The 13,459-nt window shown below is 42.8% G+C and overlaps 1 protein-coding gene across 2 annotated transcripts in view; it reads right to left on the bottom strand.

Annotated features, from left to right (window-relative positions):
• Nucleotides 1–13,459, bottom strand: part of JARID2 (jumonji and AT-rich interaction domain containing 2) — a 201,350-nt gene that overhangs the window by 109,243 nt on the left and 78,648 nt on the right. For both annotated transcript variants that reach the window (XM_032181365.1, XM_032181366.1), the window contains exon 2: nucleotides 4,029–4,164. In XM_032181365.1, coding sequence (XP_032037256.1) covers nucleotides 4,029–4,164 — 136 coding nt within the window. The remainder of the gene's footprint in view (nucleotides 1–4,028; nucleotides 4,165–13,459) is intronic.

Raw genomic sequence — 13,459 nt, 5'->3', positions numbered from 1 at the left:
GGGTTTCCTGACAACCTACAGAGACATCTCCTTTGGATTTTATATTCCCAAGTACTGGAGAAGAATACAGCAAACAACGGCATACTGTAGGGTGGCATTCTGTACTCTGTGAATACCTGGAGCCAACATAAACATGCATGCAATACATCCACTGATACCACAACCAACATACACCCGCTCTTCTTCCTCTGAAATCCTTCTGCTGGGGCAAGTAATAAAAAAAAAAAAAAAAACAACCAACCAAAAAGAAAATAAGACTCAAGAAAGCAGAAACCCAGAGCAGGATGGAAAAGTAATGAGCAGCACAAACATATAAGCAAAAACTATCAGGTGAAAAGGGTATACAAAAAAAAAAAAAAAAAAAAAAAGGTAGTACTGGGGAGACCTGCAAACACCCCCTTTTACTCCTCCCCCCAAAGAAAGAAACTCTACTTTATTCATAATTAAATAAGTAAAAGGGATTCAGGCACAAACTGTGCAAGACTGCCTTCAGGATAACAGATATCTTTAATTGTGAGTCAGGGACTGCCAAGTTATTATAACACAGTTAATCTCCAAAACTCATTTGAATTCCTCCATTTTGTTTTATTAATTTCAGCAGTCCGCATTATTCTGCCTGGAATTTAATTGTCTCTGTGCCACCGCTGGTCCATCTTCGAGCCTGCAGAAACTTGAGCACAGAGAAGGCTCCTATTAACGGGCTCACCTCTCAACGTTTCAACTGAACTTGCTTTTCACACTTATCAATTAAAAAGGCACCACTATTCCAGCCGCCAAATCGTTAACTGTACCTCTGTACTCAGCAGCTGAAACACTATTGATAATAATTTTCACACAAGTTCAACCGTGGCTTGGAGAACACTGGCCAAACAACAGTTGTAGCATGTTTACGCAACATCAGCCACTCTGAATCTGCAAAAACTCTTTAAATACACCAGTTGCAAGGGGCTAGTGGATATTTTACCTTCCTCTATTACCAGAAGCCAGTACTTTCTAAGGAAACAATTAGAGATTGCAAGCTTGTAAATAAACATAAGGGGATTACAGTTATAAAGCCAGAACAAACAAACTCTGCCTACAGATGGTGGCACCAAGATCAAACTGTGCAGTCCTCTGAGCTCTCAGAAGTACACCAGACCAGGCTCTTCTTCCACCTGCAGCACAGAACTCAGAGCTTGAAGCAGGGCCCTTCCTCCTCCTCCTGGAAATGGTTAAATTTGCAAGGTAATGGAAGGCAACCTGTAATTCAATTCTCAACAACTGGAGGAGCAATACCCTTTAAAGGTCACTAGGGACAGCAACAGGGTCGTGCAGCACAAACCCCAAAATGGATGCAACCTTTAAAAGCTGGGGTAAGGAGGGAGGAAGAGGAGGACATTCAGAGTGATGGTGTTCATCTTGCCAAGAAACCATCATACATGACCAGCCCTGCTTTCCTGGAAGGGGCTGAACACCCACCTGCTGATGGGAAGCAGCAAATGAATCCCTTGGTTGGCTTTGTTTGTGCACACAACTTTTGCTTTACCTAATAAACCATCTTTCATCTCAACTCATGAGTTCTTGCACTTTTAGGTTTCCAATTCTCTCCCACATCCTACCTGGGGAGAGTGAGCTGTGTGGCACTTAGATGCCTACTGGGGTTAAAACCACAACAGGAGGCATGAAACACATTTAAATTATTTCAGCAGATCTTTTTTCCCCCACAAGAGCAATGGGTGCTGAATATTAATAAATGTTTCTTTTGAGAGATTTCATTAACTGCAATAGTACCTTTTGGAGTAACACACAAGAAACGCTGGTTGTGGTCTTCATACTGAGCAAAGGACATGTGCAAGGAAATGTTTTTTTTGTTTGTTTGTTTGTTTGTTTGTTTTTTTAACTCTAACAGTATAAAATCATGAATCTAAGGTTAACCTTGAAATTACTGCATTCTCCCAAATTTAAAATAGCTTGGTATGTTCTTAGGATGACCTGCTTTTTCCTCTGTCCACAGAGACGTGTGGATTTGAAAATACATAGCTATGTTTTTTTCAAAAGATGTAATGAGCAAACTCCATGTTTTAATAGATTTTCTTAATGTCACTACACCATACCAGTCCTCCTCCCTTTTGCAAAGCTCTCCTCTATATTATGACACACGCTCTTCCAAATATTAGCGGATAAAAAAAAGCTTTTGGTCAATGATGTTGAAACAGAGCTGTTCTGAGAAGGGACATTTAACAAATCAATTAACAAACAGAAGGAGTGAAACAGAATATAATTCTATCTCAAAATAAGTAAATAAGCGAGCAAGCCAAAACCCCCACAGAATTGATCACCTACTTTCATGAAGAAGCAAAAGCACCAAACAATATAATCCTAAATGTGAGAGGCAAGCTCTGAAGATGTGAGCCATGCCATCACCAGAGGAAGCCTGTGGCATATTCCACGTCTGGTACCTGCATCCCTGCAGCATTCCCAGCCAACTCACTTTTCATCTAAGCTGCCTTTGGAGAAACTAGACACCATAAAAACCTCAGTCATCCTGTAACCTGGCACGCCATCAAAGCCTCCTAACACACAATTACTGTGCTTCACGCCTTTAGACTTTTTCCTTTGACTAAACAAAACCCCCACAATGGAATAAGAAACTTTCCAAGAGAAATTGTGTTTGACAGAAGATCAATGATGCAGAGGTGTTTGAGGGGGAAAAAAAAGCCAGCACTGTTTTGTGTACACCTCCAAGCTTATTAATGGCTTGCTGCTAAAGCTGGATGCCCCTTCCCATCAGATCAGCATTTGATATTATTACTGAACTCCGAAGTCTGAGGTCTTCTTTAATCACGTTAAGGAGTTTGCAATTGCTTACGCAATACAGCAACGTTATCGTGCTGCCTGCAGTTATTCAGCCATTCCCCCAGGTTTTTGCCTCGTCGGCAATAACACTCAGGCAAAACACGGTGAAATTTGACTCACCGTGTCAAAAACACAAGCTACGTATAAATATGAATAACCTACCCAGTAAGCACCCAGCTGCTGCTTTAACGCGTTAGCGCATGTATAATTATACACATGCTTAAAAGGAGCCGCCATAAACTTCCATAAAGAAACAAATAAGCTCTTGTGAGTGAAGAGAGAGCCGTAAGCCTGCTCAGAAACCTGAATCCTGCTACTCATCGCTTTCAAGGCTCAAGCCAGCATGACAGAGCCTTTTCAAGAGGGGGTCCTATGTCAGTGAGTCAATCTGAAAGAGGCGCGCTCTGTATTCACCTCTAAGAAACACAGCTTTTTTTTTTAAGCAAGATGTAAGGGGAAGGGATGAGAAACAGATGATGATAATAATAATAAACAACAGCAGCAGCAATTGGACAGTGTCAAAGGATTGCGGAAATCAAATTAAACTCCTTTAAAGCCCCTATCATACAGGTTTTTCTGCATTTCCTTATAAAACCTTTAAACTCCCTGAACAACTGAACTGCAGGAAGCCGACGTCCCCCTGTGTACGTCCTCAGCCCCCACAAATCTTTTTACACGGGTCCAAGGTCACTTCACCTCTGGGCACAGCACAGACCAAGACCTCTCCAGAGTTACTGGTGCTGGTTAGGCAGTTTCTTGCACACAAGTGACACAGAACAGGCAGGTACATTCAAGATAACTTATTCAGACCATTTCCATTTTTCTGCTCACAAATTTTCACTGCATTTGTAAGAAATCAATCACCTTTAAATGGACACCTTCTCTGTTGATGTATTTGGTGCATTATTGAGCAGACAGACCAGAGGAGCCTTCTACCAAATAGCTTTGCCCTTGCCCTGGCCTCCTGCCCACCACCTACCCTCCACCCTGATCCCTATCTACATCAGTTCACCAGAACTAGAAACGCATGGATTGCTCAAACCAGGCATTTTAAGCGCTTCAGAAACAAGTTCTGCGTAGTTCAAAAGGGCACAGTGCACGCCAGATGGTACGCCGGTCTACTTCCTCGCTACAGCAAAGAGCTGCATCCGAAACAACTGCATCCTCGCAGCGATACCAGGGAGGCAGCTTACCGTTCACTGCCTTGAGGCTTCCGCTAATGCCATCGCCATGTTGCCGCTTCTGTGCGTTCTTGAACTCCTTCAGAGATAAATAAAGGACCTTCCGCACCACCCTCTCCTCTGACCAGGGAATCCCATCGCTGTCGTCCTAAAGATGGAAGCAGATCGGAGACGTTAAGTGCATGCATCAGGAAGAACGACGACTAAAAAACAAAAACAAAAACAAAAACAAAACAAAAAAAAAAAAACAAAAAAAAAAAAAAAAAAAAAAAACACCAACAAACAAAGCCCCAAAACCTAGAGCTAGACAGATTACAGAAAAATACTGGGTAACAAAATGCAACCTAAACTCAAGAAGCACTAACACAGAACAGAAACATAACCATCATCATCGAATCAGACCATTAGTCCCTCTAATCCCTTACCCTGCAAACAGCAGTAGCTGTCTACTAGGTGTTAGACAACAGGTAAAAATTCATTTGTTAAAATTCTCATAATGAATCCCTCTGCCTTACGGATAAATTTATCACAACCAGGAACTGCTCTTCCAGACAAATAAGAGAAAGGGAAAAAAAAAATAAAGATAAAATTAATTTCCGTGTTGCATGAAACTCAGTTCTGCGAACCAACCTTTCTTATGGCCATTGTGGCCTTGTTTTGTGCCCCTTGGCTTAGGATTTTTGCATACTGATACTACATTATTGGTTCTCTGGTTTGGTGATTTATATTTATTGCAGCATTACAATGTCGCTGATAACAATGAAGTTATTCTGAATTTATCTCAGTGTAAAGCCAAGTGGAATTTGGCCCATGGGGCATATGTTTTCCACTTCATTTTTAGAAGACAAATGCTATATTGTCAAAAAGAATACTAGCGTATGTCATATTTAGTACTTGCTTTACTTAAAAGATTAATTCCCTGGAAAAGCATTTCCCTAAAGCCTTTAGCATTCAAATAAATTAAGTCAGCAAATTGATATAAAGACATAAGTGAAATCAGGTGCGTCTTTTTCTTTCTTTTTTTTTTTTTTTTTAATGTATATCACATTTTCATAAGCCCTATTATTATTATCTCAGTGCCTTTAATACCGTTATTTGAGCATTCTGGTTCTTGAATTCCTCAAAGACTACATCACTGACAAGAAAAAAAATTATGTTTCCAGGCAGGACTTGTTTAGGTAAGCGTACCACAGCACACTGCCACACAGCGCTGGAAAACCACAACACCCACATTAGCTGTCCACACCAGGCAGCAAGAGAGTTTACACTATCCCGTGTGTAAAAGAAGTAACCAACGCGACCAATGTTTAAAAAATAAACTTAGTTTAGGGTGCCCATCGATAGTTCTTCTTTTGCTCCTCTAGCACGACGCTAGCATTCAGCTGCTGAACTGTGATCAAAAACATTTTTCCCCCCAACTGTACAACAAATTACTTGGGAAAAAAAAAAAAAAAAAAAGGACAAAACAATGATTGCAGTGAAAGCAGTTACCATTTTGGCAGCTGGATGTGCATTTTGCATTAGGGAGCATAGAGCTCCCACACTGACCAGCACTGAGCTATGCCCAGAGAGCTTTAGTGCTTAGGGACCTCCAGGCCAAGAAAGCTTGGTAACTGAACATCCATGGCAAAGGAAAAAGAAAAAAAAAAAATCTCCAGGTAGGAATTTAAAATGGACTAGTACATCCTGTTGTTTTGTCAGCAGAGCTGACAATTTGTATAAAACAAACAACTTTGGCTTGCCATTTTGCTGTCAACACAACTTCAGCCCTAACCAGAATGGATGGTGGATATGGATGGTCACAGCTTGCTCGATTTTAACAAAAGTTGCCCAGGAGGCAACATTTTTGTTACCATAGGCTGGTAGGTACTGAAAGAAAACCAGGAAAGGAAACCCATCTGCAAAGAGCGCCTAACAGCAGGGGCCTAGCTGGCCTTCACACATTTCTGGTTTTACAACAGATTACGAGGTAACTACTAATTGAATCCTTAAGGAAACCGTGCTTGGTTTGGAAATATGTGTAAGCATCTGTGGCATTTATTTGTCCACGTTATCGATGCAAGCCTGAGGACGCCTCTTGCTCCCTTCATGTGTATTTTTAGAAAATTCTTTACAGAAGGGGCAGCAAACATGAGGACAAGGATTAACCACCCTCTGGCCATTCACCTGAGGCCCACGTGAGGCACACAGAAAGCCCCGACAAGAGGAACCACCCCCCTCACCCTGTGTTTTTATGCACTTTAAGCCAGGGAGACAGAAGAAATAGGCTTGTAATTCTCCAGTCCAGAACACATACACTATATACTGGAAGACGTGCTGCCTTTCTCAGCCTCTGCCAGCCTGAGGTGTCTCCCCACAAAACACCAGGCCCACCCCAAAATGGGGGAGCCACCAACAACCACCGCTCCTTCACCTCTCTGGGAGCATTCCCCCAAAGTGCCCGTTCTCTGGGCACTCACTGACCAGGTGGCAGCAGGGACAAGTCACCTTTGGAGGGCACAACCGAGTCCCTGGGCCACGCTGGTTGCAGCCTTCACTCAGGAGGCAAGGAGACGACCACCACACGAGAGATTTTACAATCTCCTTTCAGCCACCTTCCTGAAATATTTCTGTAAACAGCCCAAGGTCATCTCCCTCTCCCCAGATGTGTGTGTGAAAGGACAGCATGTGGCCGGCACCTGATTTCTGGAGGGACAACACAACCTCCGTGGTGCCTGAAGAAGGGCCGTGGTGTCACCAGGAGATGGGAACAAAGACCTCTTTCGGCAACCCCTGAAGTGACGCAGCCACATTTCACAGTGCTCCCAAGTTGTGGGGCTGCAAAACCAGGGTGAACCATGTCGGCCTCATCCCCACATCTGTAAGAGCAGCGGTCTCAACACAACTGTTTACAGAGGAGTCTCTCCACATCAGAGCCTCTGCCATCCCAGCCATGCCGAGGCTGCAGTCTCCATCCTGCTGACGCCACTTTGTTGTGGGCTTTCCCAGCTCCCATTGCCCAGCCCGAAAAAAGACCTCAAGCTCTCCAACACTGTGTTATCCAAGGTCAGCAAAATAAGGGGCTAAGCCAGTGCCAATGCCCACATTTATGTGGCTCCATACGTAGCAGCAATAAAAATCTTTCACAATCATCGACTGCATCACCCCTCTAGCGTGCAGCACAAAAGCAGCCACAAGCCGGAGAGCAGCTGACTCGGCACCCAGCTGGGCTCTTGCAGAGAAGCAGCTCCGGCTCCCGACACGTTTAACCATAATTACATGGGTCAGATCGTCTCTGCCTCGCCACACCACCGAGGGAGAGCCACAGCGCGCCCTGCTCCACGCTCCCACAGCCAGCTGGAAGAGTTGCCTCACCGCAGCAAAGCGACGCGCGTGCACCCAGAACTCTTCAGAAATACCCTCAAGTAAAAGCCTGGAGGAATCTAATGTATGTAACTTCCCCCCATAAAAAAAATCACCAAAAAAAAAAAAAAACAACAACCCTCAAAGGGACTGACTTGATCGCCGCCTTTAAACATTTCCACAGGGAGCAGAAATTTGATAATAGATGGCTCTTGAGGATGACAGAGAGGGGTATAATATCATCCAACAGCTGGAACTCGAATTCAGAAAAATTTAAGTTGGAATTACAGAACAATTTCTTTAACTGTGCAAGTAATTAGACACTGTAACAACTTATGGGGAACCAATGGATTGCCTGTTATTGACTTAGACCCAAAAAAGCACCAAATAGCATCTTAAACAGTATATTCATCACTGCAAGCTCAAAGCTTTTGTTGTGCAGGACAGTCTAGATTTTTACCTCCTGGTTTGGTTGCAAGATTAGCTCATAGACTTGATATTTAAAAAAAAAAAAAAAAAAAAAAAAAAAAAAAAAAAAAAGAAGAAAACAACCAGGTAAACCCTGGCGCAGAATTAAAAAAGAAAACTGCATCATTTCCTTTAAACTTCTAAAAAAAAAAAAAAAATCAACCATGCCACCTTCTTTGTTATGCCATTTCTGGGAAACTGCATGTTGTACATTTATATCTGAACTTCAGCTAGCAGGGCAGCCAAGTGACAGGTCAGCAAGTTCAATATGAGGGGACGGGCATGAGCACAACCTCCACTGACCTACGTGGTATGCTCGTGCACAGGACTCTGTTATGGATGGCAGGGCAGCCCTCTCTGTCCAGCCTGACTGGGAGCTTGCCTCCAGCTCCACGGCTTCAGAGATGATGTATGGAGAACAGCATCTCTACAGACTCCTAATGTGGGAAGAACTCTATATATCTCTGTGTTTTTACTATACACATATTAAATGTGTAAAATACTTAAGACATATAACACTCATATATATATTTTAGTGTATATATATAAATATGTATGAATTAATATATAATACACATAAATATAACTATAGAAATGCACATATAAATAACATTAATCAATATGTATGTGTGTACATCTGAAACAGGATCAAAATGTGTACTACCCATATCTTTCACCCTTCACCTACTGCTTGGCATCTGCCCACTGCAGCTCAGCTGTCTATCTCATGCACGTGGCCTGCATGCAGGCTTCCTATTTCTGAAGTTAACCCCCCAAAAAAGACAGGAGAGGCAGGCCTCGTGCCACCTCCCGGGCAGGCGAGGTGTCACCCTGAAGCAGCATGCACTGTAGTGTGCTGTGCTGCTCCGCAACGAGCATCCCGAGCACATGCATACACATGACACACGTTTCTCCATTCATTCATCACCAGGTATCACATTCTCCAGGCTGGCCCAGCCTTGCCTTAAGCAAACAGGAGCCACAGTTCACAGGGTGAAACAGGGCTGGAACAAGGGAGAATGCATTGAGCACTCAAAGCTATTTGTTTTACTTTATGTAAATACTTTAACAGCAGTGATGGTTTTATTTGAAAAGTCAGGACTTTGTAAGGTACAAAGATACTTATAAGCATGTGTGTTATGACTCAGAGCGGCTGGCGTATTTCCAGCTCCCTCTTTGGGTCTTTCCCAAGCACGCATCTCCTGACCCCATTTCTTCATGCCAGGTTGCAGAAAGCAAAACAACAAAACACAAACCCTCTCTTTTTTCTTTTTCCAGCGCTGTAGCCAATGCTCAGCTAAAATCACTGTGGCACCCAGTGCCCTAAATGAATATGCTTTCATGGTTTAACAGCCCCCAGAGAGTCTTCCCCGCAGACGTAAGAAGGTCATTTTGAAGCAATGGGAAAAATAAACCACAAGCTTCTACCCTTTCCTCAAGGATATTTTTTAAGGAAAACTATTTCAAAGGGTTTTTTTCTCTTTTTTTTTTTTCCTGTGTTTAGTTAGCAATGAAACAAAAATCTGTCTCTTGCATGAAAAACAGACAACACATTTTCAGAGATCATATAAATTACTTTTCAGTTGAAGGACCAAAATGGAAATGTTTGTTTACTACATTCAAGACCTGCAACAGATTTTGCCTTTTGGCTGTATATTATCTATGGAAAACAGCTAGACCTGTTTTTCTCTAAAAGGGAAAGCAGACCTAAGAGAAATAGGTGGAAAACCTAGATATGACTTCCAAGACTGAAAGAGATCTCCCGTGCAGTCTTGGGCAAGTTACCACCGCTGCGAGCGATTAGCATGCTTATTCATTTACAGATCCCACTTCCCCTGCACACGAACAGCACAGGGTGAACCTCTTGAGAAAGTGCAAAGTCTTACTACTCGATGAACACATGGACTTCCCCTGTCGCGTTGGCAGAGGTCTCCGTTGCATCATAAAGTCCCACCAGCCTTTTGATCGCCCTGAACGTGCATCTGCTCCCATCAGCATCCGACTGGCAGAGGAAAACCCCTGCTTCGGCTCAACGGTGCTAACTCCCTCTCTGTGCAACGTGCAAGGGCACGAGGGCTTTCCACAACCAGACGGCAGAAACTGTTCTCAGCCGAAACTCCAAGCTTTCAGCCCAACAATTTAAAATCAGACTAATTTATTCAAATGAAGAGGTATAAATAAAGATTTTCTACTCCTTCTGGCTGCTATCATGCAGCTTAGACTTCTCACAGCCCAGCACAATACCGTGCAAACTGGGTATCCCCATACATATCCTAAGCAGCATCCTTGCAGCCTTTTGCTTACTATCAAGGTCTCCCCACTCCCTCCTCCCCGCAGAATAAAGTTCACACTTACTTAATATTTAACCTTTTAATCAAGTTTAACTATCCGGAGAGGATGTAGCAGTTTCTCATTTAAAAGAAACTGCTTATATTCAGTGAGAAAAAATAAAACCTCATGAATGGCTTAAGTTGATGAAGATTGATACGGCTTGGAGACTTTATAGCACAGTGACTCATGCCTTCTGGAAAATGTAATCTGTTCTGTCTAGTTTAGGAAAATAGGTCATGTTTTAAAAATGTGCTAACTAACATGAGGAAAGGGGAAATTTTCTTTATTAATGGTTCTGTTATAGCATTAAGTGCATCTGATAATTATAGCAACGTTTTTCCTAGTAATTCCAAACAACTTCCCCAAAGAACCCGTATTACGTTATAGCTCTTGACTTGCAGAGCTGATGTTAACATGGCAAAGAAACAACGAAGGAAAATAAAAAAATCTCTCTTATTCCATTTTTTGTACTCCCCTTGCAGCTTTCAACCCCTGCAGTCTCTGTTGGTTAGCGCAAATTTGCTGCCTCCTGCCGCACCGGGGATTGTGTTTCCTCCTTTTAAACCAAATTCTTATAAGAGCAGCATGGCTGAGAAATGCTCTGTTTTTGGGTCACTGAAGGCCTCAGGCATTTTTGAGCCCAGTGAGCTTCAACCTGCTCTCGCAAGAACACACGAAGGTAGAGGAAATACAGCCGATGTTTTCTATCCAAACATAAGTCACTAGTGACTTAAATACAGGCTCCCAAAATGGAGGCACAAAAAAATAATACTTAACTTTGTCTTAGGTCTAAAAATAAGATACTTAAAAGTGTGGGGTTCCTGTGTTAATTGGCTCTTCTACATAAACTCAGAGGCCTCAGCTGTGTGTCTGCACCTTTAGAAAACCACTACTCAATATGAAACTAGTGAAAGCTTACAAGACATCAACTGCTTCCCTTGTTGGTCTGCCAAGATAAACACTTGAGAGAAGAAAAAAAAAAAAAAAAAAGAAAAAAGCAAACCCAAACAAATTCAAAGCAAATCCAGCTCTAAAGTTTCCTCGTTTATCAATGTAGAGCAGAAGGTGACCTCGAATCATCTCTTAGTGACAGCATTTACTCCCAAGTTACAACCCTGCAGGGCCGTAGCAAGAAACTGATCACTTGGCATCCATAGGGATGGAGTTTCGGGCTCCGACGGGACCTAGCAGCATTCGCAAGCAAGTTGTGAACAGCCAAGGGTGGCAGAGAGTTGGGAGAAAGGCGTAACACTGTGAGGTGTTAACTCAGATTCGGGGAGCGGTTTTCATGGTCAGTAAGCAACACCACCCTGCCCCAAATTGGGGTGCGATGCCAAAGCCAGCCCTTACATGGCCATTCAACCAGCCTGACTGGGGAAACTATCAAAACCTCACGACAAGAAAAATAATTATTTCCAGCCGGATCAGCTCCCTCATTGCTGACCCTAGAGAAGCTACTGCTGGAGCACAGGGGCACAATTTAGCAGCAATCTGTGCTGTGCACCCCGAGATCCGGCTGCCTTCCGATGAACCACACCAGCTTTTCCCACAGTGCTGAAGTGGAAACCAGAGTAGTTCACTTTAGGGAAGTGAAAGTGGGGTATTTCTGTTAGAGGGACACGACCTGCAACGTTTTAGATAGGTCGAAGCCTGACAAGGTACGGTCTGTTGTTTGCAACCAATTTACACCCAAACGAAAAGCTCTGACTTCAGAAATCAGTTCCTTATTTGGCACTCCCTTGAGGAAAAAAAAAAAACAGAGAGAGAAAAAAAAAGGTTGAATCATCTTCAAAAGGGTATGCTGCACACAAACAAACGCACGCCTCCCCCGTAGAAACCAAAATAATTTAAGCATCGTTTCTCCCATGTAGGTGAACACGTCTAAATCCTTTTTAAAGGAAAAACACACAAACCAACCTGCTGGGGGACACTCACACGGCACGTCTCAGCTTCTCTGAAGCGCCATGAAATAATGCATACTTATCTTTGATTGCAGACAACGAAGAAACTACAGCTGAAATTGGATTAGAAACTTCTGCTGAAAAACAATTTATTGCATAACACAACTCTGACAGCCTGGGTTTCTGGCCACCAACCGAGCCTTTATAAAAATCTGCTGGGCAGCTGCCAAATCAGCTCTTTGAGCCTTGGCATGTCAGACATCTGAGACAGTAGTCAAGGCAGCCACATGTACTGTGACATCCACAGTCCTGTACTTTTATGGTTAAATGGCACAGTGGAAGAACAGAGCGGTACGAGCCATTAAACACAAAGGTAAAAAATCTCCTGCAGCTGTTGATCTGACAATTCTGATCACGCTGCAGAAGACTGAGAACCACAGCAGGATTTGCTTTTTAAGGATCTGGTATTAATTTGAACATAAAAGTAGCTTATTAGGAAGAGAGAAAGAGAGAAGCGAGGAATGAGAGCGAGCTCCAGAAAACCTTCGCACTCCTAGTTAAAAATACAATTTATAAATTTCACATTCCAAATATTCTGTCTCCAGTTCTAATTAAAACTCTCCACCAAGCACACTTCAGATATACATATAAAACCCAGTATGCACAAAGAGCATTCAGCAGCTCGAGATAATTAAATTCAAATATATTCTAATTAATTTCATTCTGATTCAGTTCATATTTTTATAAGTTCCAGTATGCAACCGCATGAATACGGTCCAATAAAAAGTGATTTTTGCAGTTTAAACGTTGGGTAATAGGACCTACAGATGTGAACTCTAATATGGCTAATCCAATTTTGCTGCACAGTACTAATTATCTAAAGGCCTTTTCCCATCCTTAAACAGCAAAGCTGATCCTTGACTTGAGAAATCCTAACCACTTTTGCATGCCAAAGTAGTGTTTTGGTAGTAAGGAAGAGAGAAAGCCAACTGGCACGTTACAAATTTAACCTAAAATCCTTGTAGAAAGGGTAGAGGCAAAGAGATCTAATTTTTGGCATCCCACAGGTCAGTGGTACCACTATTTTAGAGGATCTGGAACACTGTCATCATGTCCAGCAGAAATCCTGCCTACCCACACCAGTACAACACGAGGTCAGTGCCTCCATCGTTTCCATGGAGGAATTCAGCACCTGGATGATGAAGCCAACAATAGAAGAAGGTTTGCTCACCTAGAGGACAGTAGCTCATCACCGCAAAAAGGGCATCTGCCAAAATAAACGCTACACTGAAATAAATACACAGTCCGAAGACTATAAGGTTTAGCTACGTTATTTAAGAAGAGCTGTGCCCATCGGAAATGGGATGTGTCCGTGGGCCTGTGGCCCCTCACTGGGTTTAG

This window comes from Aythya fuligula, chromosome 2 (assembly GCF_009819795.1).
Source record: "Aythya fuligula isolate bAytFul2 chromosome 2, bAytFul2.pri, whole genome shotgun sequence".
In the NCBI taxonomy this organism is placed as follows: Eukaryota; Metazoa; Chordata; class Aves; order Anseriformes; family Anatidae; genus Aythya; species Aythya fuligula.
Note: the sequence above shows the minus strand (reverse complement) of the source record. Positions and strands in the feature narration are given on the sequence as shown.